This window comes from Hydra viridissima, unplaced genomic scaffold, assembly GCF_058129835.1.
Source record: "Hydra viridissima isolate aposymbiotic clone 2 unplaced genomic scaffold, HvirCarnegie_v1 scaffold_9, whole genome shotgun sequence".
Classification (NCBI taxonomy): domain Eukaryota; kingdom Metazoa; phylum Cnidaria; class Hydrozoa; order Anthoathecata; family Hydridae; genus Hydra; species Hydra viridissima.
Genome location: NW_028324308.1, coordinates 15,825,223 through 15,851,969, shown reverse-complemented (window position 1 = coordinate 15,851,969; position 26,747 = coordinate 15,825,223). Strand labels below are relative to the sequence as shown.

The window sequence follows — 26,747 nt, the reverse complement described above, 5'->3', positions numbered from 1 at the left end:
ATCAATTAACGGATAAATTTGTTGATCGTATCGTTCTGCAGTTCAGACACGCTAAACGTCTGTGATCGTCGGCATTCAAGATGACGACAAATTGTAACAACAAGAGGATAAGAGCAGTTTAGTGTCGATTGGAAAAAATATCAGAAATACACATTACGCAAATCTTAAAACTTTTAAATGGTGGTACTTCTGGCCACCTACTTAACTGGAATGTTCTTATTGTATTTTGCAATTATTGATGACTCAAAGCGCTGCGATGAAGTTTTTAGTGATAATAATTTTTAGATTACAGGTTCGATGCAGAATATATCATATTCTGCATCAATCCTGTAATCTGAAAAAAGAAAGGATATTTGTGTTCAATTTACGTCACGAATAAACACTGCAGATATATCTGAGTAGAATATTTACAACAAAATACTACTAATGGTCGAAAATATGCAATTGATGATCCTGCTCATAACGATCTTGGGTTTTTTAATCTTGTCCACCTTGGGATCGAATGAACACCGAATTAGTTTCTTGAATATACTTTACACCCCTGGCTTGATTTAGCCTTTTTACAGACTTTTTGGTTTTGCACTGACAATTCTATAAGTTCAATACAAAACACTGGTTATGATTCTAATTCATAATTCAAACCTATTAAACTGTTATCAAATGTAGGTCATCGTGTTTAATAACTCACGCCGATTTTCTTTTTCTTTTTTTTTGTTTGTTGAGGAAAACTGAGATAACCTCATAAACTATTGCGAAACCGACCAATAAAAATGATTCCAGTAATATGGCAGAACACACATAACATACACAACACACACTTACACACAACACTAAAAAGGAAAGATTTTCTACAAAACGATGTAAAACTGGGTAATCGAGCTCAAATGAGCTAACTTATAACTTTAAAAATTTCTACCGGTAATACTTTTATGTTGACAATTCTTGACTTTTCATAAATAAATAAGAGAACAACTGTCAAGGAATTAAAATTTATTGGTTTCTTCATAAATACATCATTTAGCTGCCGATGCAGATATTAGCTGAGTTCTGTAATCAAAACAGGAGCGAAAAAATATAACTTCATGACTCTTAAAACCATGAAGCAATAACATTTACCTGATTCTTTTAAAATCATTTTAAAAAAAGGAGAGGAAAGCCTTTAAAATATTACAACGAATATCATATTTACATATTCACAGGAATAATACAGGATAATCAAGTTTAAGAATATTGTTTATAGATTATTGAAAATAAACGGTCCGTTCAATTACACGCTGGATTCTTCACCTGAATGTACATGAGCCGCGCCTCGTGATTGCTAAGGTTTTCTATATTATACGAATTACCTAGAAAACAAATAGAAAATCGTTTGAATGCTTCGGCTAAAATTCTAATTAAAACAATTTTACTTTACATGGAGATATTTTACACCAAAATAAAAAAGAAAAGAAAAAAAAAAAAAAAAAGAAGAAAAAGAAAAAAGTGATCGAGTGAACTGTTTTCTCTTTAAAATGTTGAGGATATGCAAATAAGTGTCACGAAGTTCGTTAAAATTCGTAATCAATTCATAATTAATTGTCTTATTGTAATCAATTCATAATTAACATGTCTAATTCGCTTGGAAACTTCCGTTGTTTAAAATTTTGAAAATATCACTTTGTAACTCTAACTTTCTAAACTCATTTCGTTTCCAGGTAGAAATTTTGGATTATATCACGTGCAAACACTATTAAATTCTAAAATCATTAGAACTCAGGACATTGTACAACATACCTTCAGGCACAAGAAACATGTCTCCAGGAACCACCAAAAATGTCGTCTCGTGAATTGTAATTTGTAATTTGCTCAAAAGAACAAAGAAAATCTAAAAAAAAAAGAAAAAATAATATTAACAAAAAAAAAAAAAAAAAAAAACATTAATGCATCTATCCATGCATCGTGCATATTTGACACGAGAACAAAAAAAAACAAACTCAATAGAGCTTTGAAATTAAAACGTTTCTACACCGTTTATCTAATTAGAAGAGGTCTGCGTATGAAGTCGGGAAAAGTTAGTTCGGTAGGAAACAAATTAAGATTAACTTTTTATGATTTTGTTCAAGAAAATGCTACAAAAATGTCATCGTCACTGTTGGTTTGATAAGATTTTACTTCAGAACTTTGCTTACTATCTCTAAAAGAATTACTTTTCAGAATTTTTGGAGAAGAAAAGAAACGTCAATTCTTCATTTAAAAATTGCGTCAACTATTCTTCACACTTCTGCGTATTGACTAAGAAAACGAGCAATCAGACGGGGGGCATTACAAATTGCATAATGAAAAACTTTAAAAAATCTTTGGAATTTTCAAAAAAACTTAAAGCTTAATTGATCTAAAACATCTTTATACTCAAATTATTCATGAGACAAATTGAAATAATTCTACCTAAGGCTTCATCCACTTAACAGCAGCCTCAGAGGTTTTCCTAAGTTCTTCACCTTTTCTCTTCCTCTATAGTAAACTTACTATCAGGAAACTCTTTGGCATAGTTTTAGGTGGTATTTTACACTAGATATTAAAGACTGTTGCAGCTTAGGAAATTATGTTATTCTACTTCAAATCTATCAAAGCAACTTTGAATGCGGTCTTACTCTGAGTGCAAACTGTATTTTGAAATCAATTATAATTCTTTAATTATTTTGCTTTTGTGATTTTCGTACTCATTGAGTATTTCAAACCTTAAAATGTACAAATAAAAGGAAGATAAAAATGTACAAAAGGAACACAAAAATGTACAAATAAAAGGAACACAGAAATGTACAAATAAAAGGAACACAGAAATGTACAAATAAAAGGAACACAAAATGTACAAATAAAGGGAACACAAAAGAGAACACTTACCATTGCATCATACTTAGTTTTTTGAAGGCCTTTTTGACCAAAGGCTTTAATTTTAATCTGCCCATTAGCAAAGTTATTTAATGTGAAATATTTAAATATCTCAATATCGTGCGAATTGTTGTGTGATGGTTTCTCCCATTTTACAGAGGATGCTTGTCGAACCAAATCTAAATCAAAATCCAAAGGTTTAACAATACTGTAAAAAATTTGCCCTATAATTTATATTTTATCAGAAATATGCTCACTAAGGTTGGCAATAGTGTTTAGGCGAGGCACTTTCACAGGTATTGTAGGGTTGATTTCAGGACCTGGTTGAGTCTAAAAGTAAATTAATCAAAAATTCAAAGATTTGCCTAAAAAACCAGGCTGATTGAACTAATGATATATGGGTCATTCCATGCCAAATGGACTAATGGCCCCACATGGACAAACTTGTATCTTTTTAAAACTCAGAAATTTTCAAAAAAAATTGAAATTAATTTAAATTATTGCTCTATTTACTAAAAAAAGTAAATAAACAAAGCCCTTACAAACTACTGAATTTTGTTAATTAATGCATATTGAATTTGCAGAATTTAAAGTGAAATTGTTTATATTTTCAGAGCCAGAACTTATGAATAGTACATCTGAGCCTTCTCCTTGTATTGGTAGAAAAACCTTGTCACATTACAATTTTTAACAAGTCTAAAAAAAACATGTTTTTTTAAATAACTGCTTGAACAAAACCAAGCGCTTGTGTGTTTAAGAATCTAATTCAAAAAAGTGCACAATGCAACAGTGGACATGGTAGACATTGTTTTTTTTTTTTTTTTTTTTTTACAGAAACAAAAAATGAAGTAAAAATAAAGTCTTAAGATTTAAACTACAACCTTTAACAAAGTTTTCAAAAAAAATATTTAGTAATCTCTTTGTAACCAGAAATCTCTAAGAGATTTTAGTCTTCTGGTTACAAAAACAAAAATGAAAATGAAAACTACATAGCAATTATAATTTTGTAGCAAAACAAAATTTAAAAAAGAATCTGTTTATTATACTGTTACAATTAATTTTAACTTTTTATATTTAAATATTTAGTATTTTTGATTCATATAATTTTATGTTCTTCTCAAAGATTTACAAATTTTCAAAATATATTTTATTTCTTCTTTATTTGAAAATTTAGCCTGACTTCTGTAGTCTATCTGAGAGAGTTGAGTGAGGCCCCACTCATTTTTTCCTTTTTTTGATGGAACACACTCAATTTGATGTATATATATATATAAAAAAAAAAAAATTGATTCAATCATAAGGTAAAAAATCTGGGCAGGACACTTTGAGGACTCATAACTTTTGAATAAGGATTTCTAATCACCTGAATCAGTCCAAAATGATTTGTAGCATTTTGAAATCTAGCTTTTAGGAATTCGAAATGACAAAAAATCTACAATTTAGAGAAGAAAAATTTAAACTTATCCTGCCATTATGGAAAAATGTCAAAAGTCAGAGATTAAATTTTTTGTTCATCTGAAAGTATCCACAGAGTACTTATTATTGGGGTAGAAAGATGGTTCTTTCATATGTGTGCTATTACAGATAGGTCTCGCAGCTATTTAAGTGAGTACAGGAAATTCACTTGACATAAAATGTCAGATCAGAAAATCCTACATTCGACAAGACAGAAATATCAATTGCACTTGTCAAACTTTCTTTTAGTTTTATATCAACGTATAATCAGTGCTATACTGTCTTTATTCATTGGAAAAGGTTCTAAAGTTGGGGTTTTGGGTTCCCTACAGTCTGACAAAACACAATAAGGGCATGCCCTTGGAGATCTACACATTCTTGCTCTTAAAATAATGACGCTTTGACTGGTTAGATCATTTAAGCTTAGAGATATGAAATGGGAGATTTTGCCCCACGTTGTTGATAATAGCGGCAATTTTTTGTAGATTAACTGTGTTTCGTCAGAGGATTGTAATAAATTAAACTATTTCATGAAAGTGCAAAAGAGTTCTTTCCAATCTCATAGATTGGAAAGAATTGAGGCACTTAAACAGACTGTTCAAAAAATACTCATCTCTAAAAATCAATAAAAAAAAACAGTTTTTGCTTGATGGGGTAGATTTCAAGAAAAATATCTCATTTTTAATTACCATTTCTCAAAGAACCACAAAGGTATTTTGCTGAAATTTTTAGGACTTGATTTACTTTATTGAAATACATACATCATTCAACAAAATCTGAGGTGGTCCATGTGGAACCTTGTAAAAGTTTGGCCTATTTGATATGGAATGACTTAAAGATATGACCAATTAACAGTTAATTAACTGAACTATTATTTAACTCAACCTTAAAATATATGCAAATAAAAGAGACTAAAATCTTTTCTCTGCTTTAAAGTCTGTAATGTTCAAAAATAAAAAAAATGATATCATCAAAAAATTTTTAGCTAAAAGTTAAGATGAAAATATAAATGAAAATAAATCTAAAATCAACTTAGTAAAATCTTACCTCATTCTGGATAAAATATTGCGATAATAAATTTGATTGTAAATCTAAAAAAAAAAAGTAGAATAGATTTTCAAAGAAAAGTTCTACATACATCTTGTGATTGGAATTATTCTACTAGAATATGTTAGATAGATTATACATAACAATATTATATATAGATTATATATAAATATGTTAAATAGATAATACATAACAATTCAACAATATTATATAAAATACAAAAATATAACAAGAAGCCAAAGCAAAATAAAATTTTTTAGTCTAGCAATTAAATTTCTAGAGAAATAATGGTTTCAAGTACCAAAACTATTTTTTAAACATTTGTTTTTTCTTGTAGATTTAACAAAAAATTTCTTTACGTTTTTTTTTTTAAATGAACTAGAATTTAAGTTATAAGTTTTAAATGTAATAAAAAATTTCTAAAGAGGAAACAAATGTTATTTAAGAAAAACCTTTGTTAATCAAGATTTTAGCCAAAAATTTTTTTTTTCTTAATAGCATTTTAATGCATAAAAAAAGAAAGAAAAAAGAAAAAAGTATTACTATAAAGTAACTTATCAAATATTTCACCTTTCTCCGATGAATAATTTTCAACATCTGCATTGTCGCTATCACTTGTTAGATTTGCGATCACTTCTTTATCATATTCATAGTCACTTTCAGTTCCTAGAATATAAGAAACTTTTTAACAGTAAAAACTTAATGCTAATCTCATTTCATCTAACTTAAAATCATTTCTTCATATACTTCTTCATACCTTTATTAACTTTTACATTTAAGATTGAAACAATCTTTAGAACATCAGCAAACTGATAATCATTTAAAAGAATATACATAATGCTTTTTAAAAACTTTAAGAACCACTTAATTGATTTTGACCATTTCTTTCCTTATTTTAAAGCAAATTTTTCTCAAAAAACGGTTAAGCTTTTAGAAAGCATCTTTGAGCTGATCACAATATTTTACCAGTTTAGCGTGGACACCTTGCATAATGATGTTTTTGTAAAAATTTGTAATGTCACACCCCAAATTCATTAGAATTCATTAGTTGCATGATTGTTACATTGATTGATGTCTGCTGCAGTTTTGCCCTTCTTATACAACTCTCATTTCATGTTTGCCCAAAATTTAATTTAATAAATAAATGCTATCAATTTTGTTGATACCACTCAAAAACACTTCTTGAGTAATGACAAGATGCAAGATCAGACCAGAAGATGAGTGGATCATCTATTGCAATGAATTTTTTATTTCCTTGGAAGCTTTGTAGCAGTTTTTGGCCTTTGCTTTTTATCCAAGTCTTAAACTCGGCAGATCTCTTTCTTGGTTTCTCAACTTTCTTTCCAATCTGCAACTTTCACTCCACGATTTTGCAACTGAGAGTTTTCCTTTAAACTGTACATTTTTTTGCTAGCGAATTATTTGGAGATAAATTTGCTTTTAAACAACATGAAAATTTGATTAAGTGGTTAAACAACATATTAAAATTAAACAACATAAAAAAATCAATTTGAATAATCAATTTTAACACACACACACACACACACACACACACACACACACACACACACACACACACACACACACACACACACACACACACACACACACACACACACACACACACACACACACACACACAAATAACTTTATATATAAATGTTACATTTTCTAAAACATTTTATTACAATGTGCTAATTAGTATTAAGTACTTTTTTATTACTTTTTTTATTACTTTTTATTACTGACTTTTGAAGAAAAGGAATTAAATTCTTTTTTGAAAAATGAAAATTATGATGTAACAACATAGCTTTCTAGTGCATGTTTGTAATATAACTTTAATGGTGGGGAACTAAATAAAAATGGAATACTCAAAAACAAAGGACTGTCATATTCTTGTTTTCCAAATTCTCAAATAAGAATAACATGAAAAATCATAGGAGATGGTATCATAAAAGATGAGAATCTGCAAAACTCATTTTATTGAAAGTAAAATATTTACTGAAAAGCAAAACAAATATCCACATGATTGCAGAATGGAAGTTAAGAGCACCATGCCCTTACAAACTAAAACCAATTAATTGATAAAGTAAAGAAAACATTTTAGTTTTTTCATCAAAAACTTAGAAAGTCTTTGTTTTTTTAAGATGATTTATTCATCCATTTTCCCCTTCATCTACAATTGGGTTTGTGAACAAATTGCTTACTAAAAAAGTGTCACATTTTGGGAAAAAGAATACTGTAGGGTAAGAATGTTGATGAGAAAGAATCTTGCACTTTAAAAAAACAAAATTTTTTTTATATAAGTAATTCGTAAGTCAAAACTATTCAAAATGATTTTTTAACAAAGGTATCTGGTAATTTGTCAGATAAAAATACTCAATGATATATTCATTAAAAAAAAAAACTTAATTGCTAAATTTTAACGAAATAATTTTAACACTGATGACACTGAAAAACTTATTGAAAAGTAAAGTTACAGCAAATGGACAGATGACAGACAACAAGTCGACCAATATTGGAGTGAGCTTTATAATGACTGAATTAATGAACCTTTTTTAGAATAATAAATAGGTAAAAACAGAGATAAATTTTACTCATTTAAAATTTTTAATTTGTAAACCTTAATTAGTTTTTATTCATAATGACAATATCTCATTTAGATAACTATATTAAATACATTTTTTTTTGTACTATCTTGATAAATGAAAATAATTAAAAAAATTAATTTATTAACAAAAAAAATTACAGCTGATGATTAAAAAAAATATTGCATGGATTAAAGCTTGTAAAGTTGTACTGTATGAAATAAGAACATAGTGGAATAGATTTTTTTATTGAGTTCTAGAAATAATTCAGTAAAGTGTATAAAATGGTAAAAAAATCTAAACAATGAAAAAAAAAAAAAAAAAAGTAAAAAAACTTACTGCTAAGATTTTTCTTTTGTCTTTTGAACACATCTTCAGCTTTTACTAAAAGAAAGCAATTTTTTTAAATCATGAAAACCATTTCATTTCCCTTGTTTAATTTATCTTCAGGTTCTTTTATATGATGTTCTTTTTTTTTTAACTTAGTTAAATAAAAACATCTATTAGCATTAAAACATGTTTTGGTGACATTTTTTTTTCTCTGAACTTGTAACTCTGAAAAAACAAACAAAAACCAATAACCTAATTTCAGAACATATTACTATCTGGATTCTGTAAAATTTTAAAATGAAATTATTGTTAATTCTGTAAATTACAATTTATAATACCCTGTTATCATTTTTATATAGGGTTTGTAGTCCCAGGCTATACTTTTCAATCCTGAGATTGCGTTTACCCTGGGATTAATCCTATGACTTATAAATACCAGTTCTTGCAAATACAGTACTGTGAATAAGTTTTAGCCCACCATAATTTTATAATTATTTTTGATTTTATCGTAAAAATATGATGGACTTATGAAGTAAAAAAAATCATATTTATAGACACATACATTACAAACAAAAATATCTAGAAATAAGTAAACAAAATATGATACAAAAAGAAAAAACAATTAATACTTCGTATATCTGCCTCTTGCATTGATAACAGAAGCAAATCTCCTGGGAATTGATTCATATAAACTTGTAATGAAATTTTGTGGAATTTTGGCCTACTCTCTTTCTAATATTTTTCGACATTTTTGGGATAATATTCAGCTACTTTTTTATCCAAATAATCCCAAACATGTTCAATAATGTTCAAATATGGACTTGGAAGAGGCCAGTTCATTATTTTGAGAACTCCCTCCTAACACATGTCCTGTAAATATTTTTTGGCCACTCGGGAACAATGTTTGGGGTCATTGTCTTGCTGTAGAATGAAATTATTACCAATTAGTCTCATTCCAGTTGGTATTGCATGATGTCCTAAAATTTCCATATATTGTTCTACAGTCAGTTTGCCATCGATTCTGATTAAATCACTTACTTCAGATGATGAAATACAACCCCTAACCAAAACAGAACCTCCCCCATGCTTGATTGTTGGATGTAGATAATCAGGGCAATAAGTCTTTCCAACCCTTCTTCTTACATGCAACACACCCTCTTAACCCAGCTTTTAGCAAATGTCATTGAATGCAAGATGAGGAAAAATTGGTCCCTGTCGCAGCCTTAATGTCTGGGGCTTGTTCAGTGGATGTTTTTTTCCAATTTCGCAGAGACACATTTTTTAAATACTTTATGTCATGCTTTGTAAGCTTTGGAGGTCTTCCACTTCGAGTTTTATCCTCAAAAGATCCTGTGTTATTAAACTTTTTTATAATTTCTTTAATGGTTGTTCTTAATTATTTTGTTATTTGGACAATTGTTGTTGAGAACAGCCTTCTTCATGAAGGACGATAATTTTTTTATGTTCCAGTAGTGGTATTTTACCCATTTAGCACTTAAAAACAATAAACATAATAATACAAAAGAAAAAGAAAAAAAAAACCTAAATTAGAATAAGCTTTGCTCTTAGCAAAACAAAAAATAATATTAAGCACACAATATCTATGAAATATCTTTGTAAACTGTTCTGTCATCTAACATGAAGCCTTCACAACAATAAATAAACAAAAATGCAAGAGCAAACTAAAAACAAACGAGCTGATACAAATTGGGTTAAGATCAGCATATAATAAAAATAAACACATTAGATACCTAAATACAAAAATCTGTTTAAAATTTTGATAAATATTGCTTTTGTTTGTTAAAATAGTGTTTAGTATTGTTTGAAGTTAGACATTATCTTATATTAAAAAATATCAAGAAGCTATCATTCAAAATAAGTTAAAAAGAATGAGTTTTAATAAGTGGGCTAAAACTTATTCACAGTATTATATATTAAAGTATATTTTTCTCCCAATTTTATCTCCCAATTTCATGTTCAACTTACAACGCATTTTTTTTTTGTTTTTGTATTTTTGCCTGTAGCATCTCACATTGAATATGCATTCTGAGTAAATTTTTTTGCTTGTTTTAAAGCATTATTGAACTCATCTGAAATACTGAAGGGTTCTTGTAGAGCAGAAGATACAGATTCCGAACCCTAATTTTAAAAAAAGTAGTCCTTCAAAAACTGTTAACAAAAATTCAAAACAATATGCTATTAACCTATTGAAGCATCTTTTTTCATTACTTTAGGTGTCTTTTTCATGTTTGTCGTGGACTTCATAGGAGATTTTATCCATGCATTTGTATGATTGATCGTCTGATTACTTTTCTCTAGAAATCAGTAAACACAAAGTTTAAATTTCAATGACTTTTAAATTTACTTTTGATTAAAATATTAATAACTAAATGGTTTATAAATTTAAATTCATTTCAATTTTTATTCATTTAAATTTATCAATTTACTAAAGCCTTAAACTTATCATATTCTAAGTGTTTAAGTACAAGATAACTCAGAAACCATTACAAATTATAAGGTTATGTTGATCTGAAACAGTAAGTGGGAAAGTAAGTGCTTGGTGCAAATAGTAAAAAAATTACTAAAAAAAACGTTAAAATTTTTTTTGTGGCGGTTACTGATATTTTTACAGCTAATTATTTTTCCTCAGAAAATCTCAAGCACTATTTTTCAAGTATTAAACTTACCCATTGATGCATTAGTTTTCTTCACTTTTTTGAAAGGTGTCTTTTTCTCTTTTCGACAAAGAGATTTCTGATGAGCTTGCATGTTAACACTTGTGGCATTGTTAATTGTCTGATCCCCATTTTTTACTAAATATAACCATATTAAACTTTAATCAAAATATATTGATAGTGAGTGTAAAAAATTCATATCTAAAAAAAAAAAAAATTGAAACTTGTATCATATTATTTTATTCCCTATAGTAATATACATAAAAAGATTTTATTCCCTATAGTAATATACATAAAAGGATTATTTTTACAATAAATAAATAATTGCCAGGCTATAATTGTTTGATTGAGATTATTGTATGAACATTTTTATTAATTTAATTATTTTTATTGTACAAATATTTTGATAGTTTGATTAAAACAATTATATATAGTTTTACCTGATGAGGCATTAATTTTTGGAGATCGCTTTTTATTCATATTGTTATTAGAAGTTTGAGGAGAACCTATGCACACAACAGTATTTCTCAGTGTCGAGTTATTTTCCTGTTTATTAGCTTTATCTAGAAAAAAATAATAATAAAAATTAGAGGATAAACTTTTCTTTTGTATTTATCATGATTTTTATTTATTATTGTTATTTACTTACATTAACCTTGTATTAAATACATATCATTAAAAAAAATTAAAGAACCTTTCTTTCAATTTTTTAATTTATAAGGAAAATGTCTGACAGAAGTGTTCTGTAAAACAATTCAGTTATCACATGTCTATAAACGAATAAATGGAAAATCACCTGTACTTGATTTTTTAATGATCTTTGAAAGATTGGTTTGAGAAGATTTTTCACATTTCTTAGATTCTAAAGAAATTAGTAATATATTTAAATCAAATATGGTGATTGGTTAGTATGAATGTTTTGTAAGTTCACTTAGCATTTTTGAATTTAAGTAGGTAATCTGTCAAATTTATGATACGAGGCCCAAAAATTTATAGTAAACACATTAGACAGCCCCAGATTTTATTCCTTTTGATATAGTAAAATAACATACAAACTGATATTCTAACAGCCATGCCACATCAGGTTTGAAGTTTTCCAAACTTACAATTTTAATTGCAAACATTAAATAACACGGTGCATTTTTTAAATAAAAAAAGCTTTGGATGTTTTGAAAATAATAAGTTTAATTTGTTGTAGAAATATATCAAGAGGTTAACAAAATATTAAGAAATTGTCAATTTCACTCACGTGAAAACCATGAACTTAAATTTTTTTTTATAAATTTTTTTTTGTCCTTCATTTTTAGCGAGATTTTGATTGTATTCTTGGATGAAGATAACTCTTCTTTCTGCTCTGTCATTCACAACAATTAGTAAACAACCTGCTGAGTTGTTTCAAAGACACTATTCTGCTTCCATAAATTAAAACTATTTTTGAGTCAAAGTGATGCAATACAAAGGATTTCAAAGAAATTTCATGAAGAACTTCATGGTGTTTTGGGTAACAAAAAAATTTTTTCCATGATCTGTGGTCATTAGGGGGTTGACTTTTCAATTTTTTCACTTAAAAATGAATGGGTATACTTTCAAAAGCTGACATTATCAAATTTGTTTATAGAAATACATGCTTTTAGATCTTTGGTTGGAAAAACATCCCCCCATAGAAACGTTTTTTTTAAAAAATTTTTTTTTTAAACAAGCTAAAAAGGTAACCTTTTTTACGTTTTTTATACAGTTTTTATTGTTTTGCATGATACGAATAATGGTAATATACATATAGTTTTATGTATAAATATTTTAAATTCATCAAATACTAATTACTTCTGCAAGTGTCATCTTTAATTGTTGTTTGCTTTCAAAATAAGCGTGTTCAAATCAAGGTGATTATTTTGTGTTAACTAAAATCTACAATTAATATAATTAAAATAAGTTATTTATGTGTGCTTAAAATGTAAAATAGATTTAATTCTAAGCTTCATATGTAACTTATAATTAACGTATACTTTATTTTTTAGAAAAGTCAAGAATAAGCTCGCAGATAGCTGAAAAACCTGAAAACATCAAAGCCTGGTCTCAAAATCTAGTCCACTTTGAGAAATCAAAATCAACAAGATGTCACATACCCAAAATTTTTAAGCCACTTGATAATTTAAATAAAATGCCAAAAGCTTATTCTATTATTGGTCAGTTTATTTGCTTATCAAGTTTAGAGAAGCCAGTTTATTCGAGATGTAAAAGAGTTGGCGCAGAATTATCTGATTTATGGCTCAAGCTTAGTTTACCAAATATAAATGAAAGGTCTATAACAAAAAAAGTGAAAATTCTCATCAACAAATATCATTCAGTTCAAAAATCTAAACAAAGTCTTGAAGAAAAGTAGGATTATTTATTTGATATAACTCAAGTAAATGATAGCTGGCTTAGCAACGAAGACAAAGCATTTTATTTCTTACAAGTGGATACTAATGGTCAAGTTGGTTATTGTTCATCAAAAACTGTTAAAGTACATCCATCTAAGGCTGGTAGGAAGAGACCTAGCATACCTGAAACAGATACAGTAAAGGTCAGTGACAACAATTAAGAAGGAAATCAACAAAATGATGAGCAAGATTCTAATTATATTTTTCCAGACTAAAAAGTGAAGAGAAAATATGAGAACACCACTGTGGCTGTTAACTTAGTTAAGAAGTCAAAACTAAGTATTAAGAAATCAGCAGATGTTTGCAAAAATTTATCTGAATGTGGTGTCAATGTTTAACCCCCATCTAAATCTGAGGTTTATAGAGCTACAATGTCAGCAGCTCAAAAAATGGAAAAGCACATGATAAGTAATTTAAAAAATGAGAATTGGGTGTTGCATTTTGACGGTAAAGGAATGTCAGAGAAGGAGTATCAAGTCTTGGTTTTAAAAAATGCAGAAAAGGAGGTGAAACTAGCCATTTTAAAACTAGATGATGGGAAAGCTATTAGTATTTACAGTGGAATAGTTGAAGTGTCGGATAAATTTCAACTACGGAGTAGTATTAAAGTTATAATATCTGATACTACAAGTGTTAATACTGGGAGTAGAAATGGAGTTGTAATTCAACTGCAAAGAGAGTTTGAAAGGAAAAATCTTGAACCATTTCAATTTATTAGTTGTCAGCATCATGTGTTGGACACAATTTTGAAATTCTATGTGTTGGACACAATTTTGAAATTCTATCTATAAATACTATGAATGAAATTCTTAATGAAGGAGTGTCAAAATTGCCAGAATTACATTATAAATTTATTGAAAACCTGCAAAAAAATTATGAAAAGTTGAAGTCAAGCTTCAAGCAAGGTGAACAAATTTGTAAAATGAAGACTAATAAATGGAGAGACGACATGGAATTTTTGTTCGAGTTGGTACAAAGTTACTGATACATGAAGTTGAATGGCAGCTTTCCAGCTATAAACTTCAAAAGTCTGCCATTGTTGCACAATGCCAGATGAAATTCAAGAGCAATCTATGCCCTTCTGGCTTTTATTTTAACTGAATTGGATAATAATCAATTGTGCTTGATTTGCGACTTCATTGCATCAACTTGGTCTGATATATGGTTTTCTGACATGCAATACTCAGAGCATGATTTTAAAAATTTAGAACAAACAATAACTTCAACTTCAGCCATGAAGACCTTAAAAAGATTTTGGTCACAGGAGCCCAGCAGAATACAAGGAATTCAGAGATCCAATATTTGTGCTGAACGAGCCATAAAAGTAATGCAAGAAATTTATACCAGAGATATAGACAAAATGAACTACATGTTTATTCTGCAAAACAACTTTTAAATTGTATCTTGTTTAACTGAAAGTTATTTTGTCAAAATAAATAATTATTTATCTGCTAATTTGTCAATTTTTATGTATTTCTCAAACAAAAACCTATTTCTCTAATTACGGGGGATGTTTTTGTAACTAAAGTCAATAGAACTTTTAAAATTGGTAATCTAATGTAGAATGTCATATTTTGGCACTATGCCCAAGTATAGTTGTGAAAAAATCAATCCCTTAGTGGTCATTTTACAAGGTTTAGCAATATAATTTTTTTCCATGATCTGTGGTCATTTTAAAATACAATTTTGAACACCAACATTTGTTTTGATTGCCTAAACCAATTCAGCTTAAAAAGCTGAAAGCAATTAGTTCTTTGCTCAAATGCTATGTATCACAAAACCTTCATTGCCACATTTGCAACTGTTGAATTGATTGATTTATACAACTTTAGATTTTTAAAGCACTTAAGTTCATTAAGTGTTGCTTGGACAGTGTGAGATGCTGTAAACCACAATTTTTGATGTACAGCAGCAAACAGATGAATATATTAAACAATCATAACATATTTGACTCACCAAGTCATTTAAAATTTGGACCAGAAGAAGTATAGCATCAAAGAATAGATTGCCTAAGATATTTATCAGACCTGATGCATTGCTCCAGGTGCCACCAGATGGATTTCTCAAAGTAAGAAATATTCCACATAGATTAGTGAAAATTCGAGGAGTTCACTGTAGCCATCTTGATAGACTCTCCTTCTGCAAACATGATACAATAGTTTCTGCAGCTTCTTTCATCATAACTTTGTTATTGTTGAATATTGTTGTTATATTTTTATCTAACATACCATCAGCAATTCTGATAAACCATAGACAACCATGTTCCTTGGAATTTTTTAAACAAAATATCAGTTCTAGTAGTTTTAAACAAAATATCAGTTCTAGAATTTTTTAAACAAAATATCAGTTCTAGAATTTTTTAAACAAAATATCAGTTCAACTTCTTGGACTAGCCAAGGAGTTGAATACATCTTCAAGGATGAACTCCAATATGTGATGGTGACATGCAAGATTTAGTGATGGCTTGTCAACCTTTTGTTCAATTAAAACAGTTGCATTGGCTAAATTTCCAGAGTTACTGGCAGTAGTGTCAAAAGACAGCACCTACACATTTTCAAATGCCATTTCTTCTCATGTGCCATTAGGGAGATTAGGCACATTTAAAAGACATTCAACACGTTGGTCAGAAACAAGGATAGGCAAACAATCAAACTTTTCATGGTTTCAAGAAGTGTCCAACAGCAATTCTCCATTCCAATGTATTAAAAATGAAACATCTCAATTCTCATCAGCAAAACTGTCTATAAAATTTATAACTGCATAACCCCTGTGTTTTATTCTACTATGTCAATGCTAAAACAAATCCAAAACAGACTGCATTTTGATTGCTAGTTTTTGTTCAATTTTTTTCAAGTTGATGCAACAGCTGACTTAAGATACTTTTTGGACAAAGTCATTTAAACTTCGGCTCCATGTTGTCAACATCAGATTAAACATTCTGATTGTCACAATATCCTGCAAATTCTGGATCAACTGCTTCAACTGTTGCTTCAATTTATTGTGCTTCTTCCTCACTTTTTTGTTTCAATGAAGAAATACATCATTTTTAAAAGTATTCTTATAGAACGCAATTTTTTTTCATAGTGGGTGTGCTAGAATGAAGGTTCACGATTTGTGTTATCATGTGGCACAACTTAATGTTGGAATACTTTAAAGATACTCCACACAAAGGTTTATGCAATCAAAAAGGAACATTACAAAGGGTTGTCTCATTAAATACCTGAAAATTTTATTTTTAGCTATCACCTATATATATATATACATATATATATATATATATATATATATATATATATATATATATATATATATATATATATATATATATATATATATATATATATATATATATATATATATATTAGGGTGTCCCGTTTTCAGGGTCATATTTTATTTTGACTGCTCCTAGCATTTTTCTGCTGCGTATATGTGAGAAAATGAGATCTGTAAAGTTTTAGAGCTCTAACTTTATTTTTATGACTACACAAGCCACATTAAGTTTCAAAAATCATGATTTTTGGGTGAAAAAAGCCTATTTTTATAGTGCTTGTGTAGTCACAGTTTGAAAGGTACAGGCTAATCTTATGTTGAACCATGTTCTAAAATCCCTAATTAGGTTTGAAGCGAGTTCAAAGATACGCAGTTGACACAATTTACCCATTTTTATGCGGTTTGAAGCGGTTGACAAAATCAAACAAAATACTGACCTAAAATCCTAAGATCAAAAATAACACCCTTCTCTGCTGTGGATTCTCTCGTGATTTCAAGCTCATTTGTGAGGAAAATTGTCAGTGTTTGGTTAAAAAGGTCACTGCTATTTATGAAGAAGCTGGAATTCCAACATCCAGAGTGGACAAAGTACAGAAGAAAATGAGTGAATTACCGATTTCTCTTCAAAAAAGGCAAAACACTAAAGAAAAGAGAATAATTTTCAAAGACAATATTTTGCCTGTTCTTTTTGATGTTATGCCCAGTGATGTGATACAAATATTAGAGAAAGATAACAAAAGATCTCAGGTAGACAAGGCAGAAGATATTATTTTCATAAATGATCAAAGAAGTTGCAGGAAAATGTACATTAGGAAGAAAGATAAAAGGTACATTTGTCCTGCTCAAAGATCTCAACAGGCAAAAGTATGAATGTCTGGAGCAGATCATGACCAGAGTTATCAGTCTGAGCTGCAGATTTCATCTTCAAGTGAAACAGAAGTATCTTCAGAGGAAACAGACACCTCTAATTCTACAGACTTGAGTAAAGATGAGATAGATCCACAACCATCTACATCTGCTGGCATAGTAGGAGATACTGTCCTTGTTTCGAAGGTTAAACACATAAGCATCAGAGCTCAATCTAATATTTTAAAGCAGGTGGCTGATACAAGTGGACTTTCCAGTAAAGGTATTTCAAAATCCAATATACACAGAATTTGTAGAAAGGTCATAAAGGAAACAGCGGAGGAAGCCATGGATGCTTAAAAAGCAAAGGCTGGATCAAACATGATTCTTCATGATGATAGTAAGCTAGTCAAAGAGTATACTGATGGAAAGAAACACAAAAGAGAGCGCTTAGCATTGAGTGTAACTTGTGATGGAAAACATTTTTTGCTTGGAGTACCTCCTGTCACTGATTCTACTGGAGTTTGTCATACTGAGAAGATTATTGAGATTTTAGAAGAAAACTCACTCAAAGAAGACATTAAAGGTCTAGTATTTGACACCACTGCGTCAAGTTATGGTTATACATCTATCTTGGAAGACCTGTTATGCATCTTGCTTGCAGACATCATGTCTTTGAGTGTCATATTAAGAATGTTGAAAAGCTCTTCAGGACAACCTCAGGTCCAGATAATCAACTCCTCAAGAAACTTTTGGATGAGTTTTCTCTTATTCAGATTGAACAAAATAAACTTTGCAAATTAAAATATGGAGTAAATCAACAACTTGACAATGCTGCTAGAGTATCCCTAGTAATCATCACAAAGTTGTTGAATGAAGACAAAATACCCAGAGGTAATTATTGGGAGCTAGCAGAAATTATTCAATTCTATTTATCCCCAGAGATTGATCAACTGACAACTCGACAATCTGGAGCAATTCATCATCAAGGTTTATGGCACAGGCTATATATTTTATGAAGCTGCAAATTCTGAGCCAAATGACAGATATTGTTTCCACAGCTTCTACAAAAAGAGAAGTTGATGCCATCTCTGAGTTTGTAGCATTTCATTATGCAAAGTGGTTCTTAACCTCGTCTCAGACTGTAAATTCTTCAAGACATGACATAGAAGCAATCTGGGAGATGAAGTCATACATGAAGAGCAGACCTAATGTTGCAGCCGAATTTCTTGATAGCATTGCAAACCATACATGGTATCTGCATCCAACTTTGATCCCATTTAGTTTACTGGATCCTGGAGTGTCAGATGAAGAAAAGACTGAAATTGCTGAAAGAATCCTGATGATAAATGATTCAAAGGAAAAGGATCCTCTGTCATTTATGTATAAGAAGGTTAATATATCAGGTTTCATTGAGAAAGAAGAAGAGAGCTCCAGGTTGTCTGAGTTTTTTGATTGAGAATCCATTTTGATATTTAACATCTTGAAAATGGATTAAAAAAATGGATAGCCAGTAACTTGAATGGATGATGATTCCACCTAGTATGTGGAACAGATTGTCTAGCTACACAAAGTTCAAGGATTTTATCTCCAACATTCCTGTAACTAATAATGTTGCAGAGAGGAATGTTAAGCTTATAGAGGGCTTTGTTGATGGAAGCAATGATGAAGAGCTGAGGCAAGATCTTCTTCTAGCAGTGGACCAGAAAAGAAAGGCTGGAAGACCCCAAGGGGTGGTGGAAAGAAAAGAAAATGTTAATATGTTGTAGAATTAGTGGTTAAAATATGTCATGTATAATATATAAACAAAATTAAATATATAATTGGTACTTTTTAACCGATTTAGGATTTTTGTTGGTCTAATTAGGTGTAAAAAGGGTTTGGAGATCAATTTAGACCCATTTTGTATTGATTAGATCAGTATTTTGTTTGATTTTGTCAACCGCTTCAAACCGCATAAAAATGGGTAAATTGTGTCAACTGCGTATCTTTGAACTCTATTCAAACCTAATTAACTGTTTTATTCAAACTGCTCCTAATTTTTTTCTAACTAATTAGGGATTTTAGAACATGGTTCAACATAAGATTAGCCTGTACCTTTCAAACTGTGACTACACAAGCACTATAAAAATAGGCTTTTTTCACCCAAAAATCATGATTTTTGAAACTTAATGTGGCTTGTGTAGTCATAAAAATAAAGTTAGAGCTCTAAAACTTTACGGATCTCATTTTCTCATATATATATATATATATATATATATATATATATATATATATATATATATATATATATATATATATATATATATATATATATATATATATGTATGTATGTATAAGAAAAAACATTACTTCTGTTTGGCATGCACAATCTTTTTCTTCTTTTAAAGGCTAAAAGAAGGTATAATAGAAATTTAGATTACAACTTTACATTAATGTACTATTAGCAAGAGAAAATTTTATGCATAATTAAAAATTTTATAAAAAGATATTGTTGCTACAAGTTAAAGTTGAAAATGGAGTTAAATCATAATTTAAAGCACCAAAAAACTATGAGTAAAGATTTGTAATCTGAAATCTGGAGAGAAGGCCTGGAGAGAAGGTCTTGAGAGAAGGTCAAGATTCTAGATAATTTGAATGTTTAACTTTATTTTAAAAGATAACTAGAAAGAAGACAAGGTAATGAAAAAAAGTTAAAGTAATGAAAAAGAAGATGAAGTAAAGAAAAAGAAATGAAATGAAGTCAGAGTAATTATTAAAAAATTACCATAAATTATATGCATGAAACAAATAATTCTTTGCCACTTACATTTGGAAGCCACTGAAACATTTGTATTGTTCTTGTCTTGTTCATTAGCAATTTTTTCAATTTTTGATTTATTATTGCTTCTATATGATAACTGATTTCTACATTGCATACTACCATTGACTTTATTGTTTGAGTAATCCTCACTTGGTGAAAAGGTGCCATCATAAGAAATACCCTTTTGATTTATACTACCATCAGTACACTGTTTAACAAATGTACTAAGGTTACTTTTGATTATATCAGATGATTTATTTCTTAATGAGCGTCTAAAAGTTCTTTCTTCTGGAAAAGTTGTAATTTGATCAAAAGTAGATGAATTGTGATTACTATTGCTCTTTTTCTTTTTCAAAATTGATACACTGGTTTTCTTTTTATCAGAATTTAAAACTTCTGTATTTTTATTTTTGTTTAAAGAAAGCTGAGATGAAGAACCTTTGACTTGGATAGGTTTGGCTGTTGAGAGATTTTTACTTAAGTTAGAAGACTCAAGATCCTGTTGAAGTGTTGAGAAAGAAACTGATTGTTTTGAAACTCCTTTGCTCTTTTCCAATCGCGATGACCCTTCTTGAACTTTAATATTTTTGTGATTAAAGGAGTTTTTCCATTTTTTAGTGTGGTTTCCTCTAGTACTACCACTTTGCTGGTTAACAGTTTTGTCAACTTTTTTACTATTGGTCTTTGGTTGGGAATAGTTAACCTTAGACCTCTCTACAACATGACCATTTACATTTATTGTTGGTGTTTTAGCTAAAATATAAAAGCAATAAATCGTAAATTAGTTGTAATTTTATCTTTTATTCTTTTTTTATATAATTTTTTTATCAACTCACATACTATTTCCAAGTCAATGTCAGATTCATTGTAATGATGATCTGCAGTTGAAATTGATGAAGAAGCAATCGAAAATGCTTTTTCATTTTTTTGATATGGCGTGGAACTGTCATAAGGATATCGAATATTTTCTGCAGTCTTATTTCCAAGTCTGTAACAGGAAAGATTAAAACTTGTTGGGTTTAAGATTTCCTCTTCCATGCGTGATCTAAAAAAATTGTTAACTAAAATAAAAGTGGAATGCAAACTATAATATGTTCCATAAAAACATTATAAACATGATATAAACACCCGGAAAAACTATTTTGAATGGTCAGAAACTTTGATGGTCAGTAATGTGATTACTTAAAGATAAAAGTTTTTATCTACTAAAGTATAAGTTCAATGTTTACTAAATAAAAACATTTTGCTACAAAAAAATGTTTGATACTAATACCTTTTTATTAAGAATATTAATAATAGCTGCAAAAATAATATCTGCAAAAATAGCTGCAAAAAAATAATAAAAAATAAAAATAAAGCAAAGAAAAAATTTACCTTTTAGGAGAATTCTCAGCTGGTGAAAAATTAAGTCTAAAATTTAAATTTAAAATAAGTTTTCAAAAATAAATAAAAATAATCATTTAACTATTTCTGATCAAGCTTGTTTTTAAAGCAGATTCATACAGCAAATAATAGCCATAAAGATTTAGAAAGAAAATATAACAATTTAAAAGAAGCCAGATAATGGGTATAAAAACAAAAAACTAAAGTTTAAAAACAAAATAAACAAACAAAAAATAAATAAATAATAATTAAAAAAACCTTTTACAACTGTGTTTAGAAGTATTTCTTTCAGAAGTGTTTATATCAGATGCTGCTGTTTTATCTGATGGAGATAGGCAAGAGAAATTTAACTTACTATGCTGGACTGGTTTTTTAACCAAACTTTTAGTTCTAGTACTTATATCTAATTTATTTGTTTTGTTAGTAACATCTTCAACACTGACTTCTTTTTTGTTCAAATGACTTGGAATAACTTTGACTGTGTTGGTTATATTAGAAATAGGCTGATGGGGGACTGGCTGATAGGGACTTCTTAATGTATGCGTATTAGGTAAGAGTTCATTAACTAGTGTTTCATCAGAATTACTAGAGGAGAAAATTGTTAACTCAGAAGGAGGATGGTCTAAAATGTTCATCCCTAAATCAAAAAATGGCCCAGGACTGGGCCATCCAATCTTCGCTTTATATTCTTCATTCCTAAAATATTTAAATAGATAAGACAGTATTGAATTAGTTGTAGAAAATGTGTTGTAAAAAATCCTTTGAAATGTTTTTAAACACAAAATCTTTATACTAATTTAATATCAACTTAATACTAAGATTTTTATACTAACTTAAATTAAGATATCTTTTTTAAATAAAATGCACTCAACTAAAACAGTAATCATTACACTGAGAACATAACACATTTAAAAAAAAATTGTTATTAAAATCCCAATTGAGCTGTTGATTTCATTATAAATAACATTAGAAAAAATTTACACATCATTAATGACTATTATTTCCTTTTTACAGTAAAAGAAATTATTCTTATAAAGATATTTTCATCAAACTTCATACCTTAACTCATTTGAAATACTATGATGAACTCCACTCTAAAATTTTTTAAAAATTATAATAATAATTACAGTTCAAAAACAATAAAAAAAGTTATGCTTATACTTTAGTATACAACTTATCATAGCTACTCTATATTATTTTATAAACATTTTTACCTTTTGGTTATGTAGTTTAAGTTCTTTTCCAAGGATTAAGCGAGACTTTTTTACCATAGTTTTTTATGTAAGTTATAAGGGTATTTTTCAATGAAATATCTTTGAAAGCTGTAACAATAAGCAAGCTATATATACATTATAAATGTTAGTATTACTATTATTATTATTATTATTATTATTATTATTATTATTATTATTATTATTATTATTATTATTATTATTATTATTACTATTATTATTACTATTATTATTATTATTATTATTATTATTATTATTATTATTATTATTATTATTATTATTATTATTATTATTATTATTATCAATATTATTATTATTATTATTACTATTATCATAACTATTATTTATTATTATTATTATTATTATTTTTAATACTTTTATTATTATTATTAAATATAATTTAATTTTTATTATTATTATTAAATATAATTTAATTTTTATTATTATTATTAAATGCAATATTTCTAATGCTTATATAAGTCTTGTATAATGATATTATAATGCTTATATAAGTAAAAATTAACATCTAACTACATATTTCCACAAATTAACATCTAACTACATATGGTAGCTCAGTAGCAAGAATAGTTCAAATTAGTAGGCTTTAGCATAGCAAAGAAGTAAACTAATAAAGCAACTAAAGCATAGTTACATACATACACTAAGTGTACATGTTTAAATTCACAATAGTGCAAGGCACCTGTCATATTCAAATGAAAAATACTTACAAAGATTAAGTAATTTTAAACAGTACGATATATTATTATAGTATGATACACTTCTAAGTTTATTTATAATATAAGATATTTAGATAGATATCATAAAAATATGTAGTTAAATGTTACTTTTTACTTTTATAAGCATTTTAATATCACCATATAAGACTTATATAAGCATTAGGGATATTATACTTAGTAATAATTAACATAGCATAATATTACTACTTTTTGTTTTGATCTAAAAGTTACAAATTAAGGCTAATCATACTTCGCTAACAATAAATATAACGACGAAGTAATAAAATTTACTGTAGAAAAAATAACAAACTTTTTGCTTTTCTAAAATCAAGTAAGTGATTGTGTCCATACATTATAACATGATATTAACTAACTTTGCAAATTATTTTGCTTAGATTTAAAATCTCAACGATTTGCCGCCTTACGGAGCAAAACTACGTAAGTTACGAGTTTTCTTACGGTAAGAGTGCTATTTAAATTGAGTTTCTCTGTTAGTTCGTGCGTCTTTTGCGAACAAACCGATTAAAGATTAAAGTAACGTTCATTCGTAAAATTAAACGAACCTAACAATAAACGTTCTCAATTAAATTATGAAATAAAACTCTGACGAGTAGTTGATTTAATTAACTCGTAACTTCAATGAATTTGCTCGAATGGTTCGTTAAAATTAACGTAAATCCATTAATTTACTCGAAGTTTCCGTTAAAAACTTAGAGAACCATTAATGAATTTATTACGATCTTTTCCCGTTAAATTTTACATCAAGTTCGTAATTGTCGATTTTTACGAGAATCACAATCAAAAGTTTTTCTACAAACCCATTCGTAACCAGCTACTTTTATATAATATAATATCAGGCGCGGATCCAGGAATTTGTAACTGTGTGGCCAAATTTTATTTTCACGGTTTAAATTTCGATAAAAGATTGATATTTTAATACTTTTTTACAGCATTTATTTATTGAATAAAACGTCGGTAACGTATAATAAGAACCGTTGTAGCCATGGCAGGAATCTCTATAGCAAAAATTCGTAAATTACGGCAGACAAATTTAAATTTTTAGGCATATTCCTTAAGCGAAAAAACCCAAAACTATCGTGGCTGCCGTTAAATTTAAACTATATGGCCATTGCCACAATGGCCACCCCTTAGATCCGCGCCTGAATATACACATAAATTTGAATAATTTGATTTTCTTTTATGGCTGTCGTGGAGGTGTTTAGAATTTTAGAGTCCAAAGAATTTTAAACTATGAAAGTAAATAAAAACCTATGCTAGTTTATACATGATTCTTCTAACAACAATCAACATTTTTAGTGATAATCATTCTTGCCTCTGAGAAAGCCCTCTCTTAACTTGATGACGTGAGTGTTATACACGAGAATGCACGTGCCAGAGCACCAAGTATTGGTAAGTGATTCTCAAATGATCTGCACAAGTCTAGAGAGTTAACCTTAAAAACAACGATTGACGTCATTTCCTTTCTTTCTTTCTTTTTTTTTTTGTTTTAACGAATTTATTATCATCAACAGTTTACTATCTGTTAGTGTATTTTATTATCTATTTATTTCAAAGTAAAAATTACGTCAACATTTGGAAAGGCAAAGTATCTTTTGAATTCTCTGTCTAATTGACGCTGATATTATCATCTTCATGTCCAGTTGGGAAAGCCATCTCACCCAAGTGTATTCTCAAGCTCTCATCAATGTCTTTTTCTGGGATTTGTAGGTCAGCATTGACGATGCTGTTCCGCTTGTCAAGACTATCGTTATTTGTTGACTTGTGTTCTTAAACGATCACCAGCAATGAAAGGATGCACCAGTGCATCCTTTCATTGCTGGTGATTAATTCCTTGCCCTCTTTCACTTCTAAAGCTTTACTTTTTTTCAGAAATGAATTTCAAAACTGGGGATTAAGGAGATTTCCAATGGCGTAGGTTTATGTTTGGTACCTATTTTACCTTAGGTAAAGTAAAAAATCTTTTCTCATGTTCTTCTTTGAGAGGATTCCACTACTGGACCATCAGTATCCTCACTAATCTTTACCTGTTCAGTCTTTCACCTCAGGAAGCTGATTTTCTATATAGTTATAATCTTAATTCATTTTCTGAGCCTTTACCAGCTTACAATGGTTAGCTTCACACTCTGCAAAAATAGGCTGCTGTGCAAGACCAAAGTGATGTAACCTTGGTGTCACTTTTGTCCCAGATCATCAGAGAGCAGCTTTCATGTTGTATACCTGGTCACAGAAAATTTACTTTGGACAGAGTTTAGCACATCGTTACTCTCGATTTGTTTATTGAGGTATTCTGCTATGTTTTTACCAGTAAAGCGTATCTAAAAGGAACTGACACCCATAACTCACTGTCTTAACTTGAACGCTCAGCATCTTTCTCGGAATCTTGGAGGTTTTTCTTTACCTTTTTATGCCCTTTCTTCTACCTGAAAATATTCCTTTACTTCCGTGTGCTTGAGAGAAAGGTGACACTTGATGCATAAATGGTTTGTCATTCTGATGGTGGTTTACATACCCTCAGACAAATACTTTGCCCATGGTCTTGACTTAATCATCTTCGTTGACCTTTGCCATATCCGGATCTTTACCATATTGGGGATCTTGTTCTAAATTCCGAATTCAACAATAAAAGCATTCTACAGGACTATAGAATGTTTATATTGTCAAATTTGGAATTTGCTGCATAGCTCTTTGGAGAATGGTAAATGGGTTAGTAGGAGCAGCAGCCCTTCCGCAGATATACAGTAATTGAAAGAAAAAAAATAATTTCTAATTACATTTCGATTGATAACATAAAATTTAGTAATGTCTAACTTGATAGCATAAAATTTCGTAGCTGTCGAATATTTGCGTTTACGAATCGTAAACAACGCTTAAAAGGAAAAAAACATAAAAAAAAACTCCTTATAGATAGTTACGAGCTGTAACAAATTATTAATGGAATTTTCGTCACTAACGTATGATCCTTTTTTTTAGGATTAAATCGATACCGTTAATTAGAGATTGTAAATTACGCAACAAATAGCAATATTATAAAAAACGATGAAACTAAATTACCGAACCTAACATACATTACAA

General features: G+C 28.8%; 1 protein-coding gene across 3 annotated transcripts; it reads right to left on the bottom strand.

Annotated features, from left to right (window-relative positions):
- Positions 1-973: 973 nt before the first annotated feature.
- Positions 974-24,084, bottom strand: LOC149884272 (uncharacterized). 3 transcript variants are annotated; one of them, XM_090097784.1, is made up of 19 exons: positions 23,965-24,084; positions 22,900-23,007; positions 22,745-22,779; positions 21,944-22,381; positions 21,677-21,712; positions 21,139-21,347; positions 20,309-21,055; positions 19,852-19,890; positions 11,760-11,825; positions 11,404-11,526; positions 10,976-11,101; positions 10,493-10,603; positions 8,298-8,342; positions 5,941-6,036; positions 5,371-5,414; positions 3,126-3,198; positions 2,881-3,047; positions 1,774-1,864; positions 974-1,346 (listed from the first exon to the last, which is right to left on the bottom strand). In XM_090097784.1, the coding sequence occupies exons 2-19, from the start codon at positions 22,954-22,956 to the stop codon at positions 1,264-1,266; spliced, it is 2,586 nt and encodes an 861-aa protein (XP_089953910.1). In that variant the 5' UTR covers positions 22,957-23,007; positions 23,965-24,084; the 3' UTR covers positions 974-1,263. The 3 variants fall into 3 exon arrangements, with proteins under 3 accessions (XP_089953910.1, XP_089953909.1, XP_089953911.1); XM_090097783.1 differs by lacking the exon at positions 23,965-24,084 and having other exon boundaries at positions 22,900-23,035; XM_090097785.1 differs by lacking the exon at positions 23,965-24,084 and having other exon boundaries at positions 11,766-11,825; positions 22,900-23,035.
- Between the last annotated feature and the right edge of the window lie 2,663 nt (positions 24,085-26,747).

Bases quoted from the DNA above. Each gene is read 5' to 3' on its own strand.
- LOC149884272 (XM_090097784.1), bottom strand. From the start codon at position 22,956: ATGGTAAAAAAGTCTCGCTTAATCCTTGGAAAAGAACTTAAACTACAT. The intron at 5,415-5,940 runs GTGAAATATTTG...TTTTTTTTTTAG, and splicing joins AAATTATTCATCGGAGAAAG to ATTTACAATCAAATTTATTA. The intron at 3,199-5,370 runs GTAAGATTTTAC...ATTTACTTTTAG, and splicing joins AATATTTTATCCAGAATGAG to ACTCAACCAGGTCCTGAAAT.